The sequence below is a fragment of the Petromyzon marinus genome, chromosome 55, assembly GCF_048934315.1.
Source record: "Petromyzon marinus isolate PM22_M1 ecotype Great Lakes invasive population chromosome 55, UKy_Petmar_22M1.pri1.0, whole genome shotgun sequence".
Classification (NCBI taxonomy): Eukaryota; Metazoa; Chordata; class Hyperoartia; order Petromyzontiformes; family Petromyzontidae; genus Petromyzon; species Petromyzon marinus.
Window position 1 is genome coordinate 14,214,263 of NC_133721.1, and position 27,936 is coordinate 14,242,198.

General features: G+C 51.1%; 1 protein-coding gene across 1 annotated transcript; it reads right to left on the bottom strand.

The window, feature by feature from the left end:
- Window positions 1–27,558, bottom strand: LOC116954465 (uncharacterized). The gene is made up of 10 exons (XM_032974998.2): window positions 27,176–27,558; window positions 20,803–21,891; window positions 14,478–14,682; window positions 11,863–12,007; window positions 10,763–10,875; window positions 9,507–9,656; window positions 8,729–8,970; window positions 8,170–8,271; window positions 7,144–7,349; window positions 1–5,565 (listed from the first exon to the last, which is right to left on the bottom strand). The coding sequence occupies exons 2-10, from the start codon at window positions 21,756–21,758 to the stop codon at window positions 5,039–5,041; spliced, it is 2,646 nt and encodes an 881-aa protein (XP_032830889.2). The 5' UTR covers window positions 21,759–21,891; window positions 27,176–27,558; the 3' UTR covers window positions 1–5,038.
- Window positions 27,559–27,936: the final 378 nt, after the last annotated feature.

The following is a 27,936-nucleotide window of genomic DNA, read 5'->3' on the forward strand; positions in this document are numbered from 1 at the left end:
ACAAGGGTGCATCAATCACACTTCACCTTGTTGTTTCTTCAATAATAAATAATTTATTGATAGCCGTAACGGACAAACGAACGGACGCCTCTGCCCCGTACAGCGGGGCCAGAGCGTGGCCACGCGGTTGGGGCCCGCGGCCACGAAGCAAGCGGACAGCGAATTAAATACTGCACTCGGAGAAGCCGACGGCTTCGACGCCGCGGTTCGCGACGCGACTTTCACGCACGAAGCACTCGCACGCTCGCGGGGCAATCGTGCGCGACGGACAGGGAGCCGTCACTCTCACGCACGGCAGCGGCGATTATTGCGACGCTTGCGACGAAGTGGCCCCTGAGCGTTCGTTCCCCGCTGCTGCCACGGTGAACCTGGCATGTCGCTGCAGCGGAGCGCGAGGACCGGCGCTGTGACCAGCCAAGTCGACTCGGCCCTGTGACGCAGCCCCTCGTTGTCCTCCCCCCCGCACGGTTGGCTACGTGCAGTGTGGTTGCGAAGCAAGTTCAACGTAGGCGCTGCAAGCACAGAGGCTACGTCGCAAAAGCCAAATACACGCGAGCATTGTCCAAGTTTGGTTGTAAATACGAAAGTTCAACTTGATGTGACTGCATGGCCAGCCTGAAAAACAATAAAACACATTGAAATGCTTTTTGTTCTTAGACTAAAACTTAGGACTATAAAATAGCGTTCCAATCATAACAAGGAGCAATAGATAAATAGGTTAAACATGATTACACGGTAAGATCAACAAGCTCGCACGTACAACACGAACATCAAAGTTTACTGCGATGGGTTTCTTTGAAGGAAACATTTATGAAGTGAAGTGCTGACGAAACACGCCAATCGTCTGGTCGTTTTCCCTCTCTCGTGCTGAACTCCCAACGACGACAGAAGGGCTCGCGGCTTCTGCACAGCGGAGATTTGACCGATGCTTTGGAACGTGGGCCATGGACTATTTAAATCACCACCCCCTCCCTATCACCACCACCACCACCCTTGCGTTATCATTGTTTAAAACACCGAGGAGGTACACATAACGACAGTGCGCTCGTTACGACGTTTTAAAACATTTGGAACGTTTCAATGTACGATGATGACGACGTGAGCCTCGCCTCTCGTATTCCCGATGTCGTTGACGAGAGGCAAAGAAGAGTAATTCGAAGTTGTCGGTTACTCCCACCTCGTCTTCCAAGACGCGGCCCGACCGGCGTGGAAGAGTAGACCAAGGACAACAGCCACGGGACGGGGCCCTTTTGCAGAGGGCCGCCTTCTCTCACTGGAGCCCCCCGTCTGCCAGCAGTGTGATGGCTGTCGAGCGACATAACCTAAACTACTCAACTCGTTGTATTTTACCAGCTAAGGTACGCTGAGCTATGTCGCTTGTTTGCAACCTGGCTACCACCACGAATGACAGCTCAACGAAGTGGCTTATCACTGTGTGGACATTTATAGCAGTAGTCAAATACTCTAAACGCGTGATGTTGATTCTAAATGTGAGGGAAAAACCGGAGTTCCCGGAGGAAAATTCACGCGACCGTGGGCAGAGAGAAACGCAAACTCCAAAAATACAGCAGAAGGTATTCAGTGTCGGGATCGAACCCGCGACCTCCTGTATACCAGGCGAGGTAGTGAACATCTCATAGCCACCCTGTGGCGTGAACCACGCGGGCCACACTCGCGAGCCATTTGAACCGCGCGTCGCCCCCGGCCGTCAATCCCCCGAGCCACGCGGTCGGCACACGACGACGGTGGTGGTAGAGACACCGCAGGGCCAACCCGGCCGTGCCGAGGCTCGCATGGTGGGGGTGGGGGGGGAGAGAAATGTTCGCGTTGTCAAGCTCGGAACAAGAGAAAGCGGTCGTGATTATCGGGCTGGCGGTGGGTGAGTGGTGGTGGTGGTGGGAGGCGGCGGTGGAGAAATAATCACTTGGAATACAAATACGGCACGTGTACATAAATATGCAAAAAACTAAAATTTGAATAGGAATACAAAATATATAGAGAGAATGCGACGCCGCTGTAAATATTACCGACACGGCCGCCTTAGGCTGTACAAGCGTTACGATAATCTATCGGCCACGCAATGGATTAGCCCCAACATCAATTACTAAATGACAAACACTTTTACATGTGACAAGTGAGCCAACAACAATAATTCCTAGTCTACTTAAAGCCTTCAAAACACAAGTTGGGATAGCGCCGCCACAAAAGCGTCGTCTCTTTGGTTCTCATAAATATGCCGTCGATTGGAAGCATCACCTCCAACACAACCTCATCGAAAGTGTCATCAGCAACGCACGCGCCCCCGCGCGCAGCAGAGCGTGACGCCTCGCAGGGCTCCCACCGGACACCGCACCCGCGGTCCCGTGGAACGAGTCGATGCGTTAAACCGACATTGATTAAGCGACAAATGCGTACATTAAACAATATAAATAACCTTGCTGAAATTGTAATGTTTTGTTTTTTTCTTCTTGGCCGAAACAACAAATAGGTGTCGCAAATCGTCTGGCCCACAATTCCCATTTTCGAGTTCCGGGCCGGGACGCTGAGGCTGAGTAACTCATCCAACTACCATCGTCAACCGACGGTACTTTACCCACTGCCGACGTCACCATCAGCTCCCCGTCCAGCGAGACTCGACCGCTCCCCTCTCACCATCTTCGTGCCATTTGACAAGTAGCAGTAAATCTGAGCAGATAATCGTGAAGCGTAATCGATTTCTGATACAAATCGGATATCGAGGCAATGAAAATATGATCAACAGACGGGCGTTCAACACCAAGCGGCGGCGACGTCACCATGGCACTTGGGCCAGGCCAGGTGCACTTTGGGGCCATGTGAAGCGTCGAAGGCTCGCTGACAGGTCTCGGAACAAACCCAGCAGGTGCCGTAGGTTGACCGACTGAGACGGCTGGTAGATGCACACCAGCTGTACCCCCTGACTGTGCCTACTTGCTGTGTTTGAGCCACTCGGTGCTCCGCTCGTTGTTGCGAGCGTCACTCCTCCGGCCTCCATTGCTGCTGGAGGGCGACTGCCTCCAATCGCTCAGCAGCAGCAGCGTCCTTCGCATTCACATATTGACACGTGCACGAGGGCGCTTTGAATTTCGAAAGCGCGGTCCACGCGCCCACAAACACACAGACGGATGCGATCCTTTTTTCATCAGGCCAGCTGAGGAATCGGGGTTGTTCGCAAATGTGAGCGACTGGCAAAGATATTTCTACAATGTTATGAATCTCTTTTAAACTCTCTTTGTGCGTGTTTTTTTGCGATGTAAATCAGGGATGTAAATCAGGGATGTAAATCAGGAACTTCCAAATGAGTTCAGTCCATGGTGTCTCCCTGCTTACACGAGCGCAGGCAAGTGCCCTTCTCCATTGGTGCGAAATTCCACATTCCTATGGTGAGACCCAGTCGATCCTCTGAACAAATACTGTTGACAAAACGCAGCAGATGAAACTCATGGTGTGGCTGCTGCTGCTGCTGCTGAAGATGTTAACAACCTAAGAAAGGTTGTGAACTCATCACTGGAGTCCGAATTGCGAAGTGGGCCATAATCCTGACATAAAACACATCCTCACGCAAGGCTAAAAACATTACGAGAGTTTAAATGCACACTAAAGTTCACATGGCGTCGATATATAAACGCAAGAAAACAAAACGCACAAACGGACCCAAATAATCTCTATAATCGTTCATCAGCCACATTTTCTTCCTCCCAAAATAATAATAATCATCATCATCATAATAATACATTCTGACCACGAGTCACCGGAGGACAGATTGAACATAAATAGTTAAATACGACGCAAATAACTGCAGCATCGAGGACAACTGCAACAAAGACATTGTTGTTGTTGTTATTGCCAACCGTGCGGTGTCATGACCCGGACTTTGTGGTCAACCATCGGTGCCGAGCGGCCTGGAGTCCTCTCACCGTTCTGCAACCTCCCGACGTGCTTCACGGTTTTTGGGCTCTGGCGCGGCCGTCCGACGTTTCGCTCCCAAGTGCTGGGAGCCTTCTTCAGGAAACCGAATATAGGTTCGGTCTCCCAGTTCAGGCGTTGGCGATGCTTATCCCCTCCCCCCCAAAGCACGTGGGGGGAAGGGAGACGAAACGTCGGACGCCGTTTCCACGCGGCACGGTCGAACGACACGCTGGAGAGGCTCGACGTTCAACTCGCAATGCTCAGCAAACTCATTCGGTGACCATTGCGTTGGTGCTGTTGGTTGGTTGGTGGTGGTGGTGGTGGTGAGCGGTGGCGTGGCGGTTAGCGCTACGCCGCGCTCTGAACCCGGCCGCCCGAGTTCGACTCCCGCCCATGGCCGCCGTCGCCCAGCGACGATTATCTGAACCGGTCCTGGGCCTCCCCTGGGTCGACTGGGCCTCAAATTAGCGCTGCACGTGGTGCGATGCGTAAACGTCGCGTGGCGCTGGCCACCCACCCCGTTCGTGCGCCGTGCCGGCCCTTCCTAGCTGCTCGCCGACGGCAACAGTGATCTTTGTCCTCTTTTTGTTTGATTAAACAGCGAGCGAAGTAAAAAGAGCCCCGACGTGCTTCCACACTCGGCCGAAAGGCAGAACAGGAGCGAGCTCTCCACGGCGGAGGCCCCTTTTCCACCAGCGGTGGCGTGACTCAAGCGACTCCAGGGATGCCCCTTCGCCTTCCACTGTTCACACATTTAGGCGGGAGAGAGGCCCCGTTCACACCACAGCCGTAGGTAGCAAAAATTAACAGTCGCTTATTCGTTCGGGTTTTAACGAGTTCAAATCCCCACCAGGAGGTCGACTCGACCCATCATCTTCTTCTTTCCTCCGGATCGGCTAAAATTAAGTACTGCTTAGAGTGAGAGGCCAGCAGCGGTCGTTCTTTTGGAAAGACCGGCGGGCCCCGCCCGCCCGCCCGTAGGAATGAGGAACTTCCGCTGCTGGCCGAGTGCCGTCAACGGCGACGGTTATGCACACCGCCGTGTTTATTTTGACCTTTGGCCTTCGCCTTTCCGAGGGCCCCCTAAGGCGGGGCGAAGCCGCTGGGTGCCTCAGATGAGGATTTCCACGGTGTCCGATGCACGAGCCTGAGGCCTGTCCTGCGCCACCCCCTTGTCCGTTTGCGTGCCGGCGTTTGACCGGTAGCGGGACTGCAGCGACGACAACGAAGACGATGACGACGACGACGACGACGACGTCATCGCAGCCGCCACACCTTGCGACCGCCCCTCGCTCTCGTCCACGTCGCCGTCACCGATCAGAATTCCCGAGTCGCGTGACGGCTCTCGACCAATCAGCATCTTGGGGCAGAGGGACGACGACGGTGATGGCGATGACGATGGCGACGACGATGATGGCGATGATGCGGATGGGGCCGAGGGCGCGAGTTCACTCCGCGTGCAGTGCTCCTGCCGTTCCCGGTTGAATCGCTCCATGGACAGATCCGCGAGGCAGTAGCCGGCCCATTCGGGCTCCTGGCCAATCAGGATTCCAGAATCTCGCGATGCTTCTCGGCCAATTGTGACTCCCATCATTCCGTCGTCGCGACCGCTCGGAGCTCCGGGTTCTTCGTGACCCCCTGGAATATGGAGAGTACACGCACACACGCACACAGTTATTAGAATTGATCGTCTCACGCGTTACGCCGCGCGGCCGTTCGTGGTGCTTCTGCGGCATGCCGATCGACACAGTGTCCGATGTTTCCTCAAGAACCCCCCTGGCACAGCACATGGAGCAAAAGGTCGGACCTCGTGCCGAACAACGCGGAGCAGGACGACCCGAATCCGTATCGACAGAGAGCCGTCATGTTTCATCCTCGCAGCAGCAGCGGCTTCTGACGAACCATCGTTGGAGGGGGGAAAATTTTATCCTAAATAATTTCCTGGCTCAATTGAGCATCTCCTGTTTACTGCCCTGCACAGAGCCAGTGGTGGAAATTCAACAGGATCATAGTTGAATTCCTCTCAAAGTAGTACTCATTTTATCGATGTTTATCGACCCCCAGAGGATGATGGGCTAAGTGATCTCCCAACCAGGATTTTGGAACCCGATTGCCAGCCGCCTCCTCAACCGGCGAGCCACCCGGCCGGATTTAACCGTGAACCAATCACCGCAGCTCTATCACAAACATGACTCTTGTGGAATTCCTGTCTGGTCGTTACATTTTGACCACCGACTTCCTGACTTAAAGCTTCCGTGACTGTAGGAATCCATATTCTTAGATTCAAAGAAAATAACTAAAACTGAGCAATCAATGGAAGGACGTTATCAACCAGTTTAAGTCATAACTGGCTGTGATGTTCCCATCCTACCACCTTTCGATTTTTGCTATTATTTTCGGCTTTCTGATTTTACATTAACAGGTTAAATTTCCCACACTAACACAGCCACCTCGCTCGCCTAGCTCGACATTGCTGCTCTGCGATCTCACATTAACATGCTCATCTCTCACATTAACATGCTCATCTCTCACATTAACATGCTCATCTCTCACATTAACATGCTCATCTCTCAAATTAACATGCTCATCTCTCACATTAACATGCTCATCTCTCACATTAACATGCTCATCTCTCACATTAACATGCTCATCTCTCACATTAACATGCTCATCTCTCACATTAACATGCTCATCTCTCACATTAACATACTCATCTCTCACATTAACATGCTCATCTCTCACATTAACATGCTCATGTCTCACATTAACATGCTCATCTCTCACGTTAACATGCTCATCTCTCACATTAACATGCTCATCTCTCACATTAACATGCTCATCTCTCACATTAACATGCTAATTTATCACATTAACATTACAAGCTCCGCCCACTTCTTTCGGTAAAGTGACGTAGGTAGAAATAAAATAAAATAAAACAAATCACGACGTTCCGATTGCAACAAGAGCAATCCTCATCAGGTCGGACAGCAAGAAAATGCTGAATCTTTAAAACAGTCTGCCTCAGCAGCTTTCCCCCTGTTTCGTCTTCCTAATGATGATGAACGCTTGTTGCGTTGCGATCGAAACGTCATAGTTTTATAATTTTTTGGATATTTTTTGTTATTTTCTTTGAACCTATCTACGTGACTTTACCGAAAGACCCAAAGAACAAAGCGACTTCCTGTCCGTTTGTAACGTCATCCGCCGAAGGGTTACCTGTGCCATTGAGTTGAGCTTGGCTGTGAGCTGTTGCCGCTGCTGATGGTGACGATGGTGACGATGGTGAGGAGGTTGGACGAGGGTTCGAGTCCAGGTCTCTTGCCGTGCCTGGACCCGTCGGCTCGGAGCAGACTCCGGCTCGCGAGTGCAGAACACGGATCACGGCATCACGCTCCAGCAGCTGGGAGTGAAGTCCTCGCAGCCTACGGTGCATCAACATCGTCATTAGTATCATCAACATCAACATCATCATTAGTATCATCATGAACATCATCAGTATCAACATTATCAGTATCATCATCAACATCATAACTATAATCATCATCAGTATCATCACCACCAGCAGCAGGATCAACATATACATCATCGTTTTCATCATCAGCAGCAACAGCATTATCATAATCAGCATCATGCTTATCATCAGCATCCTTATCATCACCGCCACCACCACCGTAATCACCATCGTCACGACCGCCACACACACATACATACACACACACACACACCACACACCACACCACACACACACACCACACACACCACACACACACACAAACCACACACACCACACACACACACCACACACATCGGGGGATGCGAGTGAAGGTGATGCATGCACACACGCCCCGTGCGTATGTTTGTATTTATAACTTTTTCTGGACTGTACGTAACCAACCGTGCTAATCGGTGGTGTGGGAGGACAACAAAATAAACACACAAAAAGCAGCGTTAAAAACATGAGTTGTTCAATCTAAATGATGATTTAAAAGTGTGTAGCTCGAGTAGCTTCATAATTTTGGAAGGAAGAGCATTCCAGACGGCTGCAAAATAGCATCCAAAAGCGCCACACGATGCCGTGACCATCTTTGTTGGACAGCCAGTCAAAAGCCGCTGCTGCTGCTCCTGCGAGAATGATGACGGTTTACGCCCCTTGCTGACGAGATGGGCGAGGAGGCATAGCTGTTCATTTGTGGCGAGCGCTTTGCCGAGCGTCGACCTTCCAACGTGATCGTTTCTCTTCACCTGTTCTCCATTTCGGCGCAGCGCCGTTGAGCCGCGTTGAAGTCGGCGCTGTTGTCGCTCACCGGGCTCGCCCGATCTTCCCACAGGATAGACGATGTGTCCCTGCGCGTCGAAGAGGCATAAAGGGAGGGAAGGGCAGAAGTGCTCAGGGTCATGGGGGGGTCACGGATCACGCGAGTGTGGAGTCGACTCGCCCGCGCGCTGCGAACGGCTCTCTCTCTCTCGAGTCGTGCCGTCGCGTCGATTCGGCACGACGCTGTCCCGACGTTTAGCTCCCACTTGCAGCATGCGCATCGATCGGCACCAGTCGCTCACCGGCGGTCGGTCGCCTCCTCGTCCCTCTACTATTGCTACCACCGTGGTCACTGTTTACGCGAACTTCACCCGCTAATTCCTCCACCTGAATTGCGGAAGGCTCCTCTCCCCCCTTCCCGCCACCCCCTCGGCCCCCCGTCCCCTCACCCCCCCGCCCGCCCGTGCGACACCCTGGCAACCCCGAACCCTCCGTCCCAACCCCACCGACGAAGTGGCCATAGGAGGGAGCCGCCGGCGCTCTCACCGGTGAGTGGCGGCGGTGGCGGCGGCCTCGGTGGTGAACTGGCGCAGCGCCCGCTCCTCCAGGTAGCGCTGCTCCCAGCGCGTCGACTCCGCCTGCAGCTGCAGCAGGCGCGACTCCTGCTCCTCCAGCGCTCGCCGCAGCCGGGGGAGGTCGTCCTCCGCAGGGCCCGGGGCGCCGGCTCCCTGCGCCGCCGAGGGCGACGACGGTGTCGCCGCCGTGGGGTCCGCTCCGGGCGCCGGGCGCTGGGCGGTGGGGAGGGACGGTGCGAGGACGTGAGTGGCGGTGTCGGCGGTTGGTGATCAGTCGGTTGGTCGGTCGCTCACTTGGTTAGTTGCTCGGTTGGTGAGTTAGTTGGTTAGTTGGTGAGTTAGTTGGTGAGTTAGTTGGTGAGTTAGTTGGTGAGTTAGTTGGTGAGTTGGTTAGTTGGTGAGTTAGTTGGTGAGTTAGTTGGTTAGTTGGTGAGTTAGTTGGTCGGTCGAGTGAACTCTGTGGCGAGGGACTGAGCTGAGGTGTTGTGTGACGCGGAAGGTGATGGGAGTTGTGTCTCGTTGTGACCGCAGGCACGCAACGCTCCTCGGAAGAACACCGGCGTGGTCTTAGTGGTAGCAGCGGCAGGAGAAACGAATTCTTTAGGTAGCGAGTGAGTGAGTGGGGCAGTTATTGAGTGAGTGAATAGGCCAGAGTGTTTGAGCAGCAAGAGAGCGAATCGTCAAGCGAGCGAATTCGCGCGGCTCATTGGGCGACCGAGCGAGTAGTGAGGAGCAGTCACACGCCGTACCTGCTGCAACTTGAGCCTCTGCACTTCCTTCTCCAGGTGGCTTCTGAGCCTCTGCTCCATGACGTCTCGTTTTCCCGCTGCTGCCTGCAGCTGAGCCAGGGCTGCCTGGAGAGTCTCCACCCTGTGCTCACAGGCAACCTTCCGCTGCAGCTGCAGGAGGGGCGACACAGACGCAAACATGGCACCCATTTAGCGGGCGGCTGTTGAGGTCGGCACGGCATACGAGCGAGTGAGGCGAGTGCAGTTAGGAACGAGTGAGTGGAGTGAGTGAGTAAGTGAGGAGTGAGTAAGAAGTGTGCGAGTGCCTTCGCCTTCCCGGCGCTGATGTTTTACGGAACGCGATGGCCGAATTTTTATGTATACTGGAGAAATCCGATGAGCTAGCCAGTTGACCTACGGCAGGAGTTCAGATTTGCCATTTGCCACCGATGTTAGGCACCAAAATGCATCACACGATTGGCAGGCGTCCGAAACGTCGTGCGTCTGACTTGAATGCGCACGGTACGATAGACGACCACTGGCGGGTGTGAAAGTGGCTCCAGATGCATCCGAGACGTGGTTTTGCTTTTGCTCCGATCTCTATTTTTGTTCCATTGCTGCGCTGCGTTTGTTGTTGCCTTCGTCATGTCGACGACCCAGGTGTTTCTTGCAACGAGTCATCACCCGGTTAAGCAAATTAAACTTTTTTACAACTTATTTTTCACTCCGGTTGGATCGTCAAAATATAAGAAGTGGGGGGCAAAACTAGGGGGGGGGTTCCTTCAAGTGAATTTTGTTGAACCAGGGTGAGAACCCAAGTGGTGAGGATAGAGTCTGAGTCGCAAGACTCACCCGGGTCACCAAAATAACAAAAGCAACAGTATCTAAACAATGTTCAAGTATGTTACTGTACATTGAACTTATTTGGCACTGTACGTAGCCAACCGTGCTAATCAGAGGTGCGGGAATGGACAACAAACTAAACACAACAACAAGCAGTTCTAAATAAATTAGTTTTGAATTTAGAATCACAATGAAGAAAATGGAAATCGAAGCAATCGCGTTACATGAGAAGTCAAATACACCCCAAAACCCGACATCAATATTTTAAAGAATTTATTTTATCGTGAAAAAGTTGGCTCAGACAATTTTTTTTGTTTAAACTTTGGGAGTAAAATTAAGTTACGCAAACGTCCGCATGGATGGTGGATGCAGGCGGGTGTAGACAGACGACTGTTTAGTGTCCAACAACGCAGTGCACAATGGGGAGGCCTCACCTCTTCCTGCAGCCGACTGTTCTTCTCCCGGGCCATGCCAAGAGCCTCCTCCAGATCCCTCACGCGGCCTTCAAACTCCGCGGCGCATCTATCGCTCGTGAGCGCCTCCCCACCTTCACGCACACGTACAGAGCACACACGACAAAAGGTTACCATATAGCTCTATGGATTATTGTCGGGGAATGTGCTGTTAGCAAGCGTCTATTAAGGTCGGCACGGCTGCGAGGCACGGAAGAGCGTTCCAGACGGCCCCAGAAGTACACCTGAAAGCGCAGCGCGATGCGGTGACCATCTTTGACCTTGGAGAGTCCCAGGAGCAGTTCTGAGATGTTGCTTGCCGCTGACGTTAGCCTTGGCTAAGAATCAAACTCAGGTTCGCTGGGTTCATGGCGTGGTACAATACCCGCCGAGCTACCGCTCTCCACACGCATGTACACACAGACAGGGACAAAGACCCCCCCGTATAGCTCTAACAGACTGTAGGGGCAAGTGCTGTTAGCGAGTGGCACCTAGGAGGCCGGAACGGTACGCACAGGGGGTGGGGTGGCTAGCATCAAGCCCGGCCGCCTTTGTCTCCCCAGTGGCGACGATGTTGAGTGAGCATTGTTCTATGAACCCGACGGACCGAGTTCGATTCCCGGTCACAGCTAAGCAACCTGCACCAGTGAAGAGCAACGATTGACGGAGGCCGGCACTTTGTTCTTCGTTTGTGTTGTTAACCAACTTCTCTACGGCAGGACTACACCGAGCGATTTGATGAAAACAAAACCCCCCCTTCAGCTGTGGGTAAATCCAAACGTGGCCCACCCCCTTTCTCCGCCAGAGTCGGCTGCGAGAGTCCATTCCATGCAACGTGGATTGGCGAGTCGCCGGAACGCCTTTCGCGCACGTAAACCGTTGTTCGTCCCGGCCATGCCGGGCCGTGCCAGGCCGTGCCGGCTATGCCGGGTTGGGAGGGTGTCCGAACGACAACACGAACCTCACCGGGCCATCGACGTGGTGGGCTAACCACCCTACGTTAAAAAATAAAACCCCACAAACACGAGTCGTGTTTTTTTCTTCCGCGATAGCCGATAGCCGCGCGTGGCGAGAACACTCACCCATCAGTTGGCGGTTGAGCTCAGATAGCCGCTTGATCTCCGCTTCCATCTTTCTGCGCATCGACTTCTCAAGCGCCTCCCGCTTGTTGGAGGACTCCACCATGGTGTGGTAGGCGGATGACAGCCGGCAAATCTCGCTCTCCAACTGCAGAGGGAGGGTGGGGGTGGGTGGATGGGGGGCAGAGAAGCGGTGAGGGGAGAGTGGTGATGGCAAAAGAGAGAGAGAGAGACATCGAGAGAGAGGGAGAAGTGCAAAAGATCGAGGTGAAGCCACCCTGTCTCTGTGGTGAAGGAAGCTTCTGTCTGCTCGAGGTGTCCGTGTGGCCAAGGAGCAGTAAGTTTATTAACCAGGTGACAACTCAAAAGATCAGGATGGGTCTCATTTGCATGAGAGACTCTGGACATCCGTCTACTGCTGCTGGCAGGGGCTGACGATTGCTGCTGTGTCATAATCCCAAGTGAGTAATTTGCGATGTCATTTTCGAGATTGGAAATATTTGGACCCCCCAATGCCGGTGCACGTTTTGCTCAAACCGCGCTATCGGGCGTCGCACGTCACCCTTCATTAAAGAACGGTCTGCGGAAGAAGATATCACCCAACTCTAAAACTATAGTCCACTGAGCTCTATGGCTCTTTTTCATAAGCAACCTGGCCACAAGCGATAGCTCAACAAAGTGGCTTATCACGCGGAAATGTATAGAAGCCAACCACTCTAAACGTGCGATGTTGATTCTACATGTGGAGGAAAAAACTGGAGAACCCGGCGGAAAATCCACGCGACCACAGGGAGAACAGGGAGAACATACAGTGGTCAGGGTTGGGATCGAACCCACAACCTCCTCCATACCAGGCGAGTTAGTTAACATCTTGCCACCATGGCACCCCAACTACTTCCGAGATCCCGTCAATTGACCACCAATTGACCACTGATCCATGTTAGGGGCGTTGCAGTTTCCCACGCTCCCTTTGCTGCAGAGGCGGTGATGTCCATCACGTGGTTTTTGCGTGTGTTAACTCCCAGAGCTGGAATTTTTCCAGATTACATCAGAAACCAAATGTATTTAACGCGATGGGGATTTTGGTGCGAGTCATCGGTTACCAGGCTGAGATCATCACCTCGCCTACACACTCAAGAAAGTCAGCTTAGTCACGTGCGCTTGAAACTCGGGACTCGAACTTCATCGCATCGGCTCAGTGGCTCTAACCCCGGCGCTCCGCGAGCCACCTGCGTGCCGACGCGTTCGTCCTTTAACTTTTGAGTTTGTATTAATGGGGGGGGGGGGGCGCTATATGATGGAAGAGACGACGGTCTGTAAGGGGCTCCTGAAAATTCACTAAAAAAAACTACGTGGTCACATTCCACGCTCCAGCTACGCTGCACCCATCCCATAACCACAGGAATGTCACATTGCAATAGAAGCCACGTCACCTCAGCCACCACCACGACGCTCCCTTTATTTAACCCTCTATTTAACCGTGTGAACACCCGTCGGTATCCATCGTCTCTCGCCGAGCAAAGACCCGTGCGAGCCTTGAGCAGCACAACTCTAAATGTAACCACGAATGAGAGGGATTTTAATAAAATATAAAGTAACCAGTTCCTGATTCCTGTAATCAGTTTCCTCATTGGGAGGTTTAGAAGTAACGTAATCCTGTCGTATTTTTCAAGTAACACAATCTGATAACACTGATGAAATGGAACCGTCCACCCATCCCGATGCGGAATGATCGTGATGTTGAATGTTGAGAGTTTGTGAAGAAGCCCTGTGGATAATTAAAGGGCAGGCGATGTTATGACTGCCGTAGTAAACTATTCCAGTTTTCATTGGCTGCTGCTCTCCTCACGTTTACCCAAGCTATTAACAATAATTTTCCTTTTGAAACTCAAATTTCGTCAGTAATTTTCTAACTTTTATAGAGCAAAATAAGCTCAAAAGCAATAGATTTAATTATGGAAATCTTTTAATGGTAATTGTAGCTGAAACTTATAATTACAGCCGCTTATAACCGTTTACTCGCCAACTCTGCCAAAAGTGAACCTAATTAAAACCGAAACCTTTGAAAATGTTTACAATGATTGTCTCTCTCTCTGTGCCACGTCCTTTGTCAAAGACTGTTGGCGAACACAGCCTTACTCACACTTAGCTCTGTCCGTGATATTTACTCAAGAGGTTGTGCATTGGAAACTTCCAGTTGTATCCAATTATTAGCATTGCTTACGTTGCAACTTGATCCCCCGTTTTCCTCAGATTTTTTTGTGGAACTTAAATCATTCATCTTGTTTTCTTATTGTATGTCCGTGCACCCTGCTGCTTTCCATCACACATTTGTGGTTCACCCATCTCATGTCTCTCCATGCAACGTTTAACGTCTTTCTTAAAACCCACTTCTCTGTTGCTTCTAGTATTTCACTGTAGGGTTGTTGTAATTGTCCAGATTTCACATCCATATAGGAGAACAGAACCGCATATTGAACATGACCATATTCTAAAACTTGTTGTCATTATTAATCTATTTTTTATAGATCCCACTTTCTGAAATATTTCTTTGGGCAGTGCTATTCAGTGATGTTCACTTCATTGTAAGGCCACCTTTTTTTTCCATTGCGACATACCTTTTCCAAGCGGCACATCTTATCTTTCTGCTCCTCCAACTGAGCTCGCAAAAGTCTGTTCTCCTGGGCCAAGGCTTCGCCTAGCCGCTGGGCCCGAACCTCCGCTAGGCCGAGGCTTGGCTGCTGCTGCTGCGGTGGAATTTGGGCCGGAGGTGCCTGGAAATTCTGGTGCAAGGTTGGCATCGACGCAGGCGTGGGCAGAGGCCTGTGGCGGAGAAACAAAGGACAATCGTGAAAATACATCAAACATTGACGAGTTTAGCAGCAATGCAAATAATTAAAAACAATAATGAATGCACGGTAGCCATCATTATAATGCACCCCAGCACTTGAATACGTGGAATGCTTCTGCGGTGTATCGGTTTCGCATACTGGACTTGTAATGGCAGGGGTCGACCCGTTCAATATCCTGGCGTGGCAGCTAAAGATAGATCTCACTCCTGTGGAGTCATTTCAACAGAGGCGTGAATCCGCTTACTTTAATTTTCTCTTGTTTACCCAGGAAAGCCTCACTGAGTCTCAAGACTCTAATTTCAGGAGGATCCTGCTAAGTTTTTACAGTCGTGGACGATGCAGCTGCTGTGTAATCCCAATTGAGTAATTTCCAGGTAATGTTTCAGCATTGGGATGTTTTGGCCAATGTTTTTTTTATTATGGTAGGAAACCGGAGAACTCGGAGGAAACCCATTCAGAACAGCGAGGAAACCGATGCAGAACAGGGAGGAGAACATGCACATTCCATACAGGAAGGCGCCCAAGTCTGAAATCGAACCCAGGTTCTTCTTGTTGTTAGGCGCAAGTGCTACACACTGCGCCACTCTACTGCCCGGTTGATGAGAACCAGAGGGTCAATGCCGATAGGGACGCTGCTCGCTTAAACAAACGCTGCTGGATAGCATTAGTCTGGATGGCCTCAGAGGCTGATGGCCAAAAACGTATCTCTTATTTTGTTGCGCTGAGAGCCGCACGGACGGACCAAAGTCGGGTTTTTATTTATTTCTGGACACTGTACGCACAAAAAAATCTGAAAGTGGGTGCCAAGTGTCTCCACGCTCCCAACAAACATGGGGAGGCATTAATCTCGAGTGGAGGCCCCAGAGTCGGCCGCGGCAATTTTTTACATTCCTACGCCTGTGGTCAGTTCCTCCAGAGGACACACGGTGGGGGTGGGGTGGGGGTGGGGTGGGTGATGGTACTGAGGGGGTAGGGGAGCAGCGGTTAGCAACACCGAGTTCGATTCCTGCTCACGGCCACCACCTCCAGTCACGATCATCTGAACCGGTCATGGGCCTCCTCCACTAGGGCGACTCAGCTTCAAACGAGCACCTCGTGTGGTGTGCAAACATTGCCACTGAGGAGACAAAGGCGGCCGGGCATGGTGTATAGCTCCCAGTGGCTTCCTAGTATCAGAAGGGAGAGCGTTCCAGACGGCCGCAGAAGCGCATATGAACGCGCGCGATGCGGTGACCGTCTTTGTTCGATGCCAGCCAAAAGCCGTGAATGTGAAAGAAACGTTAAGCGAACGCTAAAACGATGCAACTTGTCCTTTGTCTGTCGTGCATTCTGCTCTGGCTGTCGCCTCGTGTGTATTACCCCCGTGTCACCTGAACAGGCTGGAGGGGCAAGTGCTGTGAGCGAGCACCACCTATGAAGGCTGGCACGGCACACAAGAGGGTCGGTGGCCAGCACCACACCCGGCCGTCTTTGTCTCCACCAGTGGAAATGTTTACACACCGCACCAGGTACTCATTTGAGGCTGAGCCGACCTATGGAATCGAACCCGCGTCACCGGGTTGGTAGCATTGTGTGCTAACTGCTACACCACCACTACAGCGGTACACATAGGAGGCGCGGACAATAGTAACACATTCACGCAGTCCAGTACTCCAAACAGATTTGTAAAATTCGTGTGAATGTGAGTTTGCACCTCTCGCATCTCTCTGATAGCATCTCCCCTACATCATCTCCCCTAAAACATCTCCCCTACAGCATCTCCCCTACAGCATCTCCCCTACAGCATCTCCCCTAAAACATCTCCCCTACAGCATCTCCCCTACACCATCTCCCCTGCAGCATCTCCCCTGCAGCATCTCCCCTACAACATCTACCCTACAGCATCTCCCCTATAGCATCTCCCCTACAACATCTCCCCTATAGCCCACCCGCCGTCCCGGCCCCCGGCAGCCCCAAGACAACCCGTGTGGTGGACGGTGGTCGCCCATCCAAACACCGCGCGTGCTGCAGCAGCAGCAGCCGGCCTCGCTTCCTTGAGATGAGACGCGACGAGACTGACCGCATTCCGCGCGAGTTGGTCACAGGCGAGAAGGCGCGGACCGCGCGCGCGTGCCGGTGTCTTTGTCTGCGTGGGTGTCAAGTGGCAGAGACGTCGAGTGAACATTCGCGAATGCGGTCTCGACAGGGCCGTTCAAGAGTCTGACGACCTCGTGGTTGCCAGAGTTTCAGAGCTTCGAGGACTGAGTTTGTACGGCGATCTGCGGCCACCACCTAGTCTCCCTTGCCGTAGATCCAGACGCGTATCCGCTTCTCGGTCGGCAGCCACGCGTACGATGCAATCGGGTTCGTTTGAAAACGAATTTCTTTAGAACGGCCTTTTGTGTTTAATTTTTTGTCCTTCTTCTGACGCACCTCCGATTAGCACGGTTGGCGCTGTACGGTGCGAAAGAAATGCGACATATGGTACACCCATACAACACACAACGCCACTACCACGTCTCGATGCAAAGCAAATCTCGTCACCCAAATGCAAATGAAGCAGATTCTCAGATAGGCAAGGTCCAAGCGGGACGGGTGGAAACCCCGACTTTGTGTGGGTCTCTGTTGTCCTTCCCAAGACCTCCGTGGCGCCACGGTGGCTAGGAGATGTAAACTACCTCGCTCGGTATACAGGAGGTCGTGTTTTCTATCCCAGCCCGAACGCCGGCTGTATATTTGGAGTTTGCGTGTCTCTCCTTCCACGTGTAGAATCAACATCGCCACGCGGTTCGGGTCTTTGGCTGCTATCAATTTCGACTCGCGAAACCAGACAGGTCGCTTCTGAAAAAGAACTACACAGCTCAGTGGGCCTTACACTGGTAAAATAAAATAGTTTTCATATTCTTAGCTCTTTCGGTGAAGTCACGTTGAAGGGAAACAATCAAATAATAAAATATATAAACAATAAAAATTCTCACGACGTTTCGACCATAACGCAAACGGTCGTCATCAGGTGTGAATAACCAACGGCATGATGATGACCGTTTGCGTTATGGTCGAAACGTCGTGAGAATTTTTATTGTTTTATATTTTTTTTATTATTTTATTGTTTTCCTTCAACGTGACTTTACCGAAAGAGCTAAGAATATGAATTACTGCAGTCACGAAAGCTTTAAATCAAAATTTATAGTTTTCATAGTTTAGCTTAGATTATCACGGTTGGCTACGTACAGTGCGAAAGAAGTTCAACACACACGCGTACACAGGGGGCCATGTGCCTGGAGTTAACCAACCGCGGATACCACAAGAGAGAGTCTTCTGTCCCCTACTGTTGCAATGCGGGTTCAATCATAACACTTCTTGTTTCTGTTTAACGAAATTCCACACCCCGGAGTTCATTCATCATTGATCCACTGCTGGATGCACGCGGGGGCCTCGCCAGTAGCCGCACGGTTTTTGTCGCGGTTAATCGACCATACTTCACCATGGCCGGCGTGGGTTTGGTGAAGGCGGTGCGTGGTTGTGTGTATGGCTGGGAGTCACGCGCACAACGTAACCCCGCGAGACCGCCACTGGTGACCCTGCCTGTCACGTGCCGAGATCGAGCGCATTACTCCTGGAGGTGTGGTCACATGCGTACGTATGTCACATATATTCGTTATGCATGTACGTTGAACTTCTTTTCGCACCGTACGTAGCCAACCGTGCTAATCGAAGGTTGCGATAGGGAAGGATAACAAACGCAACGCAACAACAAGCGGTTTTAAAGAAATTAGTTTTAAATCTACCGCAACCCCACTCCTAACATACCCACTTGACAAAGATCCCCCGTATTGCATTTAACAGAATAGAGTGGCAAGTGCTGTTAGCAAGCACCTATGAAGGCCCGGAATAGGACACGACACCTTTGTCTCCCCAGTAGATATGCTTACACCGCCGCACCAGGTACTCATTTGAGGCTGAGTCAACCTAGGGGAGGCCCAGGACATGGCTCAGGTTATCGTCACTGGTGTTGGCTATGAGCGGAAATCTGGTTCCTAATGCAGCGCGCTAACCATTACATTACCGCTCCCCACACAATACAAACACCCACGCTCATGTATATACACACAGCCGCTATTCACCACTTCATAGTAGTAGCGGTGGTGTCGCCACAGTGCAGGTGCCAAGCTAGGTGCTCTTTGAGGCCACATAAATGTGACAAAATCTCGCCTATACGCCATCACAGGCGAGACCCAGGCGTTATAGGTTCGTGCCATTCACACGATCACACGATGGTGCTGACTGTGAGAACCTGCGCCAAGCGACTCACCTGGCTGAACCCGAGGACACTGGTGTAATGACTAATGAGAGATAATGATGCAATGTGAATTGCCCCTTGCTCACACATTTTTTAGCTATAAACTCCGTTGTTTTACGACCTTATGTAACAACGGCACAGACCCCGTGGGCCAGACAAGACCCCATAACTTCACCTCGCAGTGGCCTCGCGGTCGCACCAGGGAGGGCCTGCCACTTCAAAACGGCCCGCGAGACGACAGTTCGTTCATCAGACGGTCACCGCGTCGCTTCTGTGGCCATCTGGAACGCTCTTCCACTCCGATATTCGGCAGTCACCGGAGCTATGCACTTTTAAATCATCCAGATTGATAAAGTCATTTATTTTGAACTACTTTTTTGTGTTTTAGTTTGTTGTACTTCTGCCGTACCTCGGATGAGCACGATGTGGCTTTGCACGGTGCGAAAGACGTTCAACGTGCACGCATCCTAGCCATACCGATCGGGCACCAAATGGCGACGCCGTCGACCTGGCGACACCGGCGGATCTGTCGTTCCGGCGCGAGGCGATCCGGTCGCCCTCGAAGGCGAATTGGTGATTTATCCGCTTTAGACCTCGCAAGCAAGGAAGCGCTGGCGTCGTCGAATTATCCCGTCTTGCGTTGCGGAGACAGAAAGGCGTCTTCAGCAGCGAGCGGTGACGTTCACGCGACTTGTTGCGCTGTATGCGACGAAGTGGCTTATCATTCAAGTGAAAATTTATAGCAGCAGAATATTCTAAACGCATGATATTTATTATAAATTTGGAGGGGAAAACCGGAGGACCAAGAGAAAAATCCACGCAACCACGGGGAGAGAGGCATGCAAACTCAAAATATACAGCAGGTGTAAGGATCGAAATCGAACCCACGACCTCCTGTGTACCAGGCGAGGTAGTTAGCATCTCCTAGCCACCGCAGCGCCCCACGGGATGTGCCGCGCATTGTTTTTTGGCACGTCTAACGTTTCACTCAACGCACCGGGAGCGAGGAATTCTCTTTCTGTTGCTGAAGCTCTTCCTGTCGAGTATGTACGTATGTCTCCCCAGTGGCGGTGTATACACAACACACCAGGTACTCATTTGAGGCCGAGTCAACCGATAGCAGGCACTGGACGGTTCAAATAATCGTCACTGGTGTTGGCCATGAGCAGGGATCGAACTCGGGTCACTGGGTTAGTAGCACAGTACGCTAACCACGACACTACCACTACAGTGGTACACGTTGTATGTGTGTATGTTGATCTTCTTTCGTACCGTACGTAGCCAACTTGCTAATTGAAGGTGCGGCGGAAGGACAACAATCTCAATCAGTTTTAAATCTAAATAAGGATTTAAAAGTGCATAGCTCGAGCGGCTTCCTAATATCGGAAGGAAGAGCATTCCAGACGGCCACAGGAGCACATCTGAAAGCGCAGTGCGATGCGGTGACCGCCTTTGTTCGATGGCCCAGCCAAAAAGCCACCACTGCGAGGATGAGCTGAGTTTGCGCCATGATGGCTCACGCTCCTTGACGAGCTCCTTCAGAAACGATGTCCATCGTACCAGCGAACCACGTGGCACATCCCATTGGAGCGCCATCAACCCAAAGTTGCAGCCACGAGCTGAGTTTGTGTGAACCAGGTGAGAGAAGTCAAGAGGCCAGGATATGAGTCTCACTCGCGAGAGAGTGACGCGGGTCACCGAAAGGGGACAACAACAACAACAGCCAAAAGACAAGCAAAGCACGACCCTGAAGCGAATAGAAATCGGTACAAAAGCAAAACCGTGTCGACGCGTCTCGCTCACGCTCCTTACCGGGCTTGCTGCGGCGTGAACTGCGAGGGGGGGTCCGCCCCCCGGAGCCAGGCCGTGTCGGCCGGCGCCCGCGGGGGGCAACGCGCCTCGCGCGGCGCTCCGTCTCCGCGGGCGACGTCCCCCTGCTCCTCCCAGCGCTCCCTGGAGCTGGGGTCGCTGTAGCAGGCCCTGTGCGTCATCCGGCTCCAGCCTACGGCCTGGCGGCTGCACAGCTGTGACGCGGCGCGACTCAAACCGCCCTGGCGGCCCTTGGCCACCGCCGTGCCCCTCTGCTGCTGCTGCTGCTGACGCTGCTGCTGCAGACGCTGCTGCTGCTGCTGAAAATGCTGCTGTTGAATATGCTGCTGCAGATGCTGCTGCTGTTGTAGATGCTGTAGATGGTGCTGCTGCTGTTGTTGTTGCTGTTGTAGATGCTGTAAATGTTGCTGCTGCTGGTGGGGCTGTGCGTACGCAATCTCCTGGGTGAAAGAGGCAACTTCGCCCAGCGATCGCAGGTTCCCATTCGCCGCCGCCGCCGCATCCTCGCACAGCGACGACGACGGAGCGCCATTCGCCAGCCAGACGCGGGAGCTCGCACAGAGCTCCGCTTCCGGTAGTGCACGCTGGTAGTCCTCCACCAGCAGGCAGGCACCGCCACCGCCGCCAGCAGCAGCTGCCACAGCCGCGGCAGCGTTGGCCTGGCGGCTCATCGCGAGGGCCTTGGCCTCGGCATAGGACGGCGGCAGCGGCTCCGTCTCGCCATCCTCCTCCTGCCCTTGGGGATCCTGGCGATCGGCGGGCGACGACGCGGACGACGAAGGCGACGCGGCGGCCGCCTTGGCGGCCTGCTGCTGTAGGGCGAGGAGGAGGCGCGCCTCGTTGGGGTCCCCGTGGCGCAGCTGCTCCTGGATCAGGCGCTGGATGAAGGGGCTGCACGAGCCCGCGTCGCTCGCCTCCATGGGAGGGCAGGGCTTCATGCCGCGGGCGCGTCTCTCGGCGCGCTTCTCTCCCCGCGTGTCTCTCCACCGGTCGCCCGACGAGGGAGGGAGGAGCGGCCCCCTTAGGTAGCCGTGGCTGTCCCGCCGGCCTCCTGTGGTATCGGTCCTTCGCCTGTCGGTCGACACGAAACAGAACCAGAATATACTGAACTATAAAGCTCTTTTATCACAGATGTCCAGTTAGGGCACGGGGTCAGAATGTTACAACAACAAACGGCACACAAACACGATCGGAGTGCAAAGTACAGGCAAAACAAATCACCCAAAAACATCCAAATACAACATGAAACCATCCGCATCCTACCAGGCAAAGTCCACTAAGGTATTCACTTTTTCAGAAAGCGACTTGGCCATCACAAACGATCGCTCAACAAAGCGTCTCCTCGAGCGGGGATTTATATTTGCTAAATTAATCAAAATAATCTCAACGCGCGTTTCTGAATGTGGAGGTGCAGACAAGGGTGGGCGGGAGGTCAACGTTTGGCAGCAGCAGCGGCAGCAGCAGCGGCTGCTGGACATCTCGTGGAAGACGAGTGGCCTTGCCAGGCCAACGGGGCCGTCCAGAATAGACCCCCAGCGTAATGCAACAGCGGTTACCAATTCCAAACCACGGCACAGAGTCAACTTACAGTGACCGCTTCCATCATTATTCCTATGGGTCTGTGTGTGTGTTTCTATGGATCTGTACGCGAGTCTGTGAACCTCCATGCAAGTCTGGGTCACTGTTGTAAACTTTCACAGCTCCATCTCAAGCCACGGACCACATTCATGTAACACGACATCGTCATCACCATTATCAATGTGCCATGCGTACTACCATCGCAATAATTTGTTATTATGTACAGCTCTTTGCCAATCCACGTCTGGACAAAGGCGTCCCATGTTGTTCATGGGGGCTGTGTGCCCATACTTCACCACGCTGGTCAGTATGGGTTGGTGAAGGAGGGGGTTAAGAAGATCGGTTCATGTTAGCCTTGGCTGGGAATCGAGCTCAGCTTGCCAGGTTCATAGCACAGTGCGCTAACCACTGCGCCACCGCTCACATCATCATCTATCATCATACAATAACTCCCCATAATGTTCATTATCTGTCACTAACATCATCGCCTTCATCACATCATATGATACCAACATCTGAACTAAAACTAACCTATTTTTTTATCTTACCAGGTAAGGCTCACTGAGCTATGTCGCTCTTTCTCAGAGGCAACCCGGCAACCACAAATTATAACTCATTGATGAGGCTTGTCATCATCACGTGGCAATGTATAGCAGCTAATCACTCTAAACGCGTGATGTTGATTATAAATGGAGGGAAAAACCGGAGGACCTGGAGAAAAATCCACGCGACCACAGGGAGAACATGCAACCTCCAAATGTACAGGAATCAGTCAGGGTTGAGATCGAGCCCACGACCTCCTGCATACCAGGCGAGGTAGGTAACATCTCCAAGCCACCGTGGTGACCATTACTAATCCCATCATCAACATCATCATTATCAACATCAACAAGCACAACACCACCGTCCGCTGCCATCATTCGCCAAAAACGCCATCACTATCACCATCATCATCACCATCAGCAAACATCATCTGACACCAGTAAGCCTCATCACAACCATCACCAGCAGCAGTATCACCGTCATCTTCGGACATAAATGTTCTAGTTCAACAGTGAACATGCATGGTTTGCCCATGCTAAGAAAACACATTTAAGATTGCAGAACCACCATCATCACAATCATCAAGTGCCTATTTTTGTTGTATATTTATGTTGTATATGTATGTTGTAATGTATATTTCAGACGGAGGATCCCTTGAGAAGGGGACGCTTCGTTTTGTCAGCGGGTGACCAAGGCGAGGAATTGACACACACAGACGCGTGGCAAACAACGGCGCAATGACGACACCACGCTCACATACACACATTTTAAATCTTTGGCTCTTACTTTATGCGCTGATACAATGCACCTGACAGAGTTGTTTTTGTTGTTGTTGGGTTCGATCGCATCAACGTGAACGTGTCGAACACCCACCTCGATCCGACAGGTTGGAACAGCACACGCCGCTTTCCTTACCACTTCAGCATCACCGGTGGTGTGTTAGAGAGAAAGCCCACAACACGTTTTCTTAAACTATTTTAGTTTACTACTTAAAACTGTTTACACTTGTTGAGGTGCACTACAGGGTACAACGTGTCGCTGGTGATTACAACACGCGCCACAGTAGCGAGATGTTAACTCCCTCGCCTAGTCTACAGGAGGTCGTGGGTTCGATCCCGACCCTGACCCCTGATGACTAAACATTTGGAGTCTGCGGTGTCTCTCTTCCCCGTGCTCGCGTGGACTTTTCTCCGGGTCCTCCGGTTTTCCCCTCCACATTTAGGATCGACAGCACGTGCTGAGAGTATTCCGTTGCTTTAAATGTCCACGTGATGAAAAGCCGCTTCATTGGGATTCTCATTTGTGATAGCCAGCTCGCTTCTGAAAAATAACTATACAGCTCAGTGGGCCTTACCTGGTCAAAATAAAAATAGTTGTAGTTTCGTAGTTTAGTTCACAGCATCATCAGGCGATTGTGAGAAGTGTCAATATTGTGGGTTCTGCTCTCTGACACACAGCCGACGTGTTCACGCAGTAGCACATCGGCACGGTTTGTTCACGTGACAAACCCCGCTAATTGGCCGTGTCGGGTGGCGGTGGGTGAACAACACTCATATTTACGCGATCTAACCGAACATTTGTTTTTGTAATCATCAGTAACCTGCGTGTTAAAATGTAACGCGTTGTGTTGTGGGGGCGTGGGGTTTCTATGGATTACCCCCCCCCCCTCCGTTTCCTCTCTCACGGCATTTGCCAAACACCCAAAGCCAGAACCCTGCTGAATATTTGTATGGAGGAAGCCTCAGTGGCCACCCATGTGGCGATAATGCTGCGAGCGAGCACCTATTAAGGCCGGCATGTGCATACGAACACTCACGCACTCGTGTCAAAGGGTCGTCAACGCAAGTTCTGAACCAGGAGTGGAAATTCCTCATTCCTATGACGAGGGAAAGTTAACCCAAACGACAATCACAATTCACTTCTGACAAAGTGGTCTTGATTCTATCGACCGCGGATACACGATGATTGTGGTGATGCTCACAATGGCAATGATGATGTGTTTGTTGACCCATATCAGTTCCCGTGCTGGCTGATCTCTAAACAAACGCACATTCATATTCTTAGCTCTTTCGGTAAAGTCACGTTGAAGGGAAACAATAAAATAATAAAATATATATAAAACAATAAAAATTCTCACGACGTTTCGACCATAACACAAACGGTCATCATCAGGTGTGATGATGACCGTTGGTTGTCGCACCTGATGATGACCGTTTGTGTTATGGTCGAAACGTCGTGAGAATTTTTATTGTTTTATATATTTTTATTATTTAATTGTTTCCCTTCAACGTGACTTTACCGAAAGAGCTAAGAATATGAATTAGTGCAGTCACGAAAGCTTTAAATCAAAATTCAAACGCACATTCTGAGGTTGAATGCACTGCTGGATGAAGACCGCCTTCCGCCGTGTCGGTCGTGGGGGTCGTTTAACCATACTTCACCACGCTGGTCAGTGCACAATTGGTGAATGTGGAGATGGGGGGAGGCAGGATCGGTTCAGATATCACTCGCGCGCCGATGTTAGCGAGCCCGTGATCGGGGAATTGAACTAGCGTCACTGCGCTAACCACTGCGCCACCGCTCATCGATTACACTTTATATTTCATTACACTTTATATTTCATTACACTTATATTTCATTACACTTCATATTTCATTACACTTCATATTTCATTACACTTCATATTTCATTACACTTTATATTTCATTACACTTTATATTTCATTACACTTTATATTTCATTACACTTCATATTTCATTACACTTCATATTTCATTATACTTTATATTTCATTACACTTTATATTTCATTACACTTCATATTTCATTACACTTTATATTTCATTACACTTCATATTTCATTACACTTTATATTTCATTACACTTTATATTTCATTACACTTTATATTTCATTACACTTCATATTTCATTACACTTTATATTTCATTACACTTTATATTTCATTACACTTTATATTTCATTACACTTGATATTTCATTACACTTTATATTTCATTACACTTCATATTTCATTACACTTTATATTTCATTACACTTTATATTTGAACCGCGTGCTTTGTCCGGTACACGAATTTCGAGTTGTCATAGAGAGACGGACACGCCGACTTGGGAAGAATTTCCTCCAGCAATGGATCGTTCATGACTCATGATACAAACACCACGTAGAGTAGTTATATTGTCGCGACCCAACCCGAGCGATGTCAGTAAACTCACCGTGGTGGGCTGCGCTTATTTCAACAGCAGCAGCAGCAAAGCCTCGACACTGGCATCTAGCGCCGGAACATACTGCCATAGAGCATCATAGAGAATCAGAGAAACCCATAGGGAATCATAGAAACTCACAGATAATCATAGAGACCCATAGGGAATCGTATAGACCCATATAGAATCATAGAGACCCTTAGAGAATCAAAGAGACCCACAAATAATCTTAGATACCCATAGAGTTCGTAGAGGCCCATAGGGGATCATAAAGATCCATTGAGAATCAAGGAAACCCATCGAGAATCACAGACTCAGAGAGCCATAGAAACTCATAGAGACCCATGTAGACTCATAGAGACCCATAGAGAATCAGAGACCCATAACACCCCGAGAATCATAGAGACACGTAGAGAATCATAGAGACCCATAGGGAATCAGAGAACCATAGAGACTCAAGGAGACCCATAGAGAATCAGAGACCCATAGCGACTCATAGAACCCCCATAGAGACTCATAGAGACCCATAGATAATCATATAAATCCATTGAGACTCACATATAATCAGAGACCCGTATAAAATTACAGAGACCCGTAGATAATCGTAGAGACCCAAAGGGAATCAAAGAGATCCATAGAGAATCAAGGAGATCCATAGCAAATCATAGAGACCTATAGAGACTCAGAGACCCATAGAGACTCAGAGACCCATAGAGAATCATAGAGGCCCCTAGAGATACATTAAAGCCATGTATAATAGTGGGATTGTGGCCATACACTACAGCCTACAGACCAAGGAGAGTGAACCACTGCACAGCAGTCGTCTGTGCTCTTTCAATGGAAAAGCAAGCGAGCAACACCTCACGAACGAACTCTCCCGAAGAAGCCCTCTCGTCATGGCCAGCAGAGTTATACACTGACACGTTAGCTTCTGAACATACGTACTACATACATGATGTACTGCTGATGACACCACGCGCAAGGAGAGCATTGCGCCGGTAGGCACGTGTTGTACCTGAGTGGTGAAGGAGAGGCGTAGTCACGATGAATCTTTATCTTTCACACACGAATTGTATTTCAGACGAACTTGATTCTCTGTCGGTCGGTTTCTCCACACGCGGAGCAAAACGCAAAGCCTAACAACTTAAACTTTTTGTTAATGAATCATTAAAGTACCGCCGGTATCCAACAGCGCTAAATACAACACGATTAATGAATATGGCAACTTTGACTCTGACTCTAACGACAAGACACAAAGAGACATGGACGTGGAAAGTCCGCGGGAGCGCTGAGGCTAAACCGCGCACCGAGCGAGCAGCGAACTCTGGCTAATGGTGAAGAATGTTGGTTAGGAATGTGCGTAAAACGCACACACACACACGCTCACACACTCACTCTCCCCTCCCCACCCTGCCTCTCTCTCTCTCTCTCCCTTCCCCCTCCGTCCCTGCCCCCCATCTCAGTTATTTTATTTTCATTGCAATCTCCGCCCCACACCAACCCGAGCGGAACAGAATGCATGGAATGTCACTTTGCAGCCAAGATGTGAGCACGTCGCCGCCGCCTCCTCCTGCTGCTGCCCTCAAACCCCACACGTCTCCCCCCCCCACGAACCCTCACCCCCCACACACATACAAAGACAAAGATTCCCCGTGTAGCCTTAACAGACTGTTGGGGCAAGTACTTCCTCGCCATGGACCTATATCAAGGTCACCAAGGCACCAAAGGGGGTAGGTAGCCGCCTTTGTCTCCCTATAGTAGCGATGTTTACACATC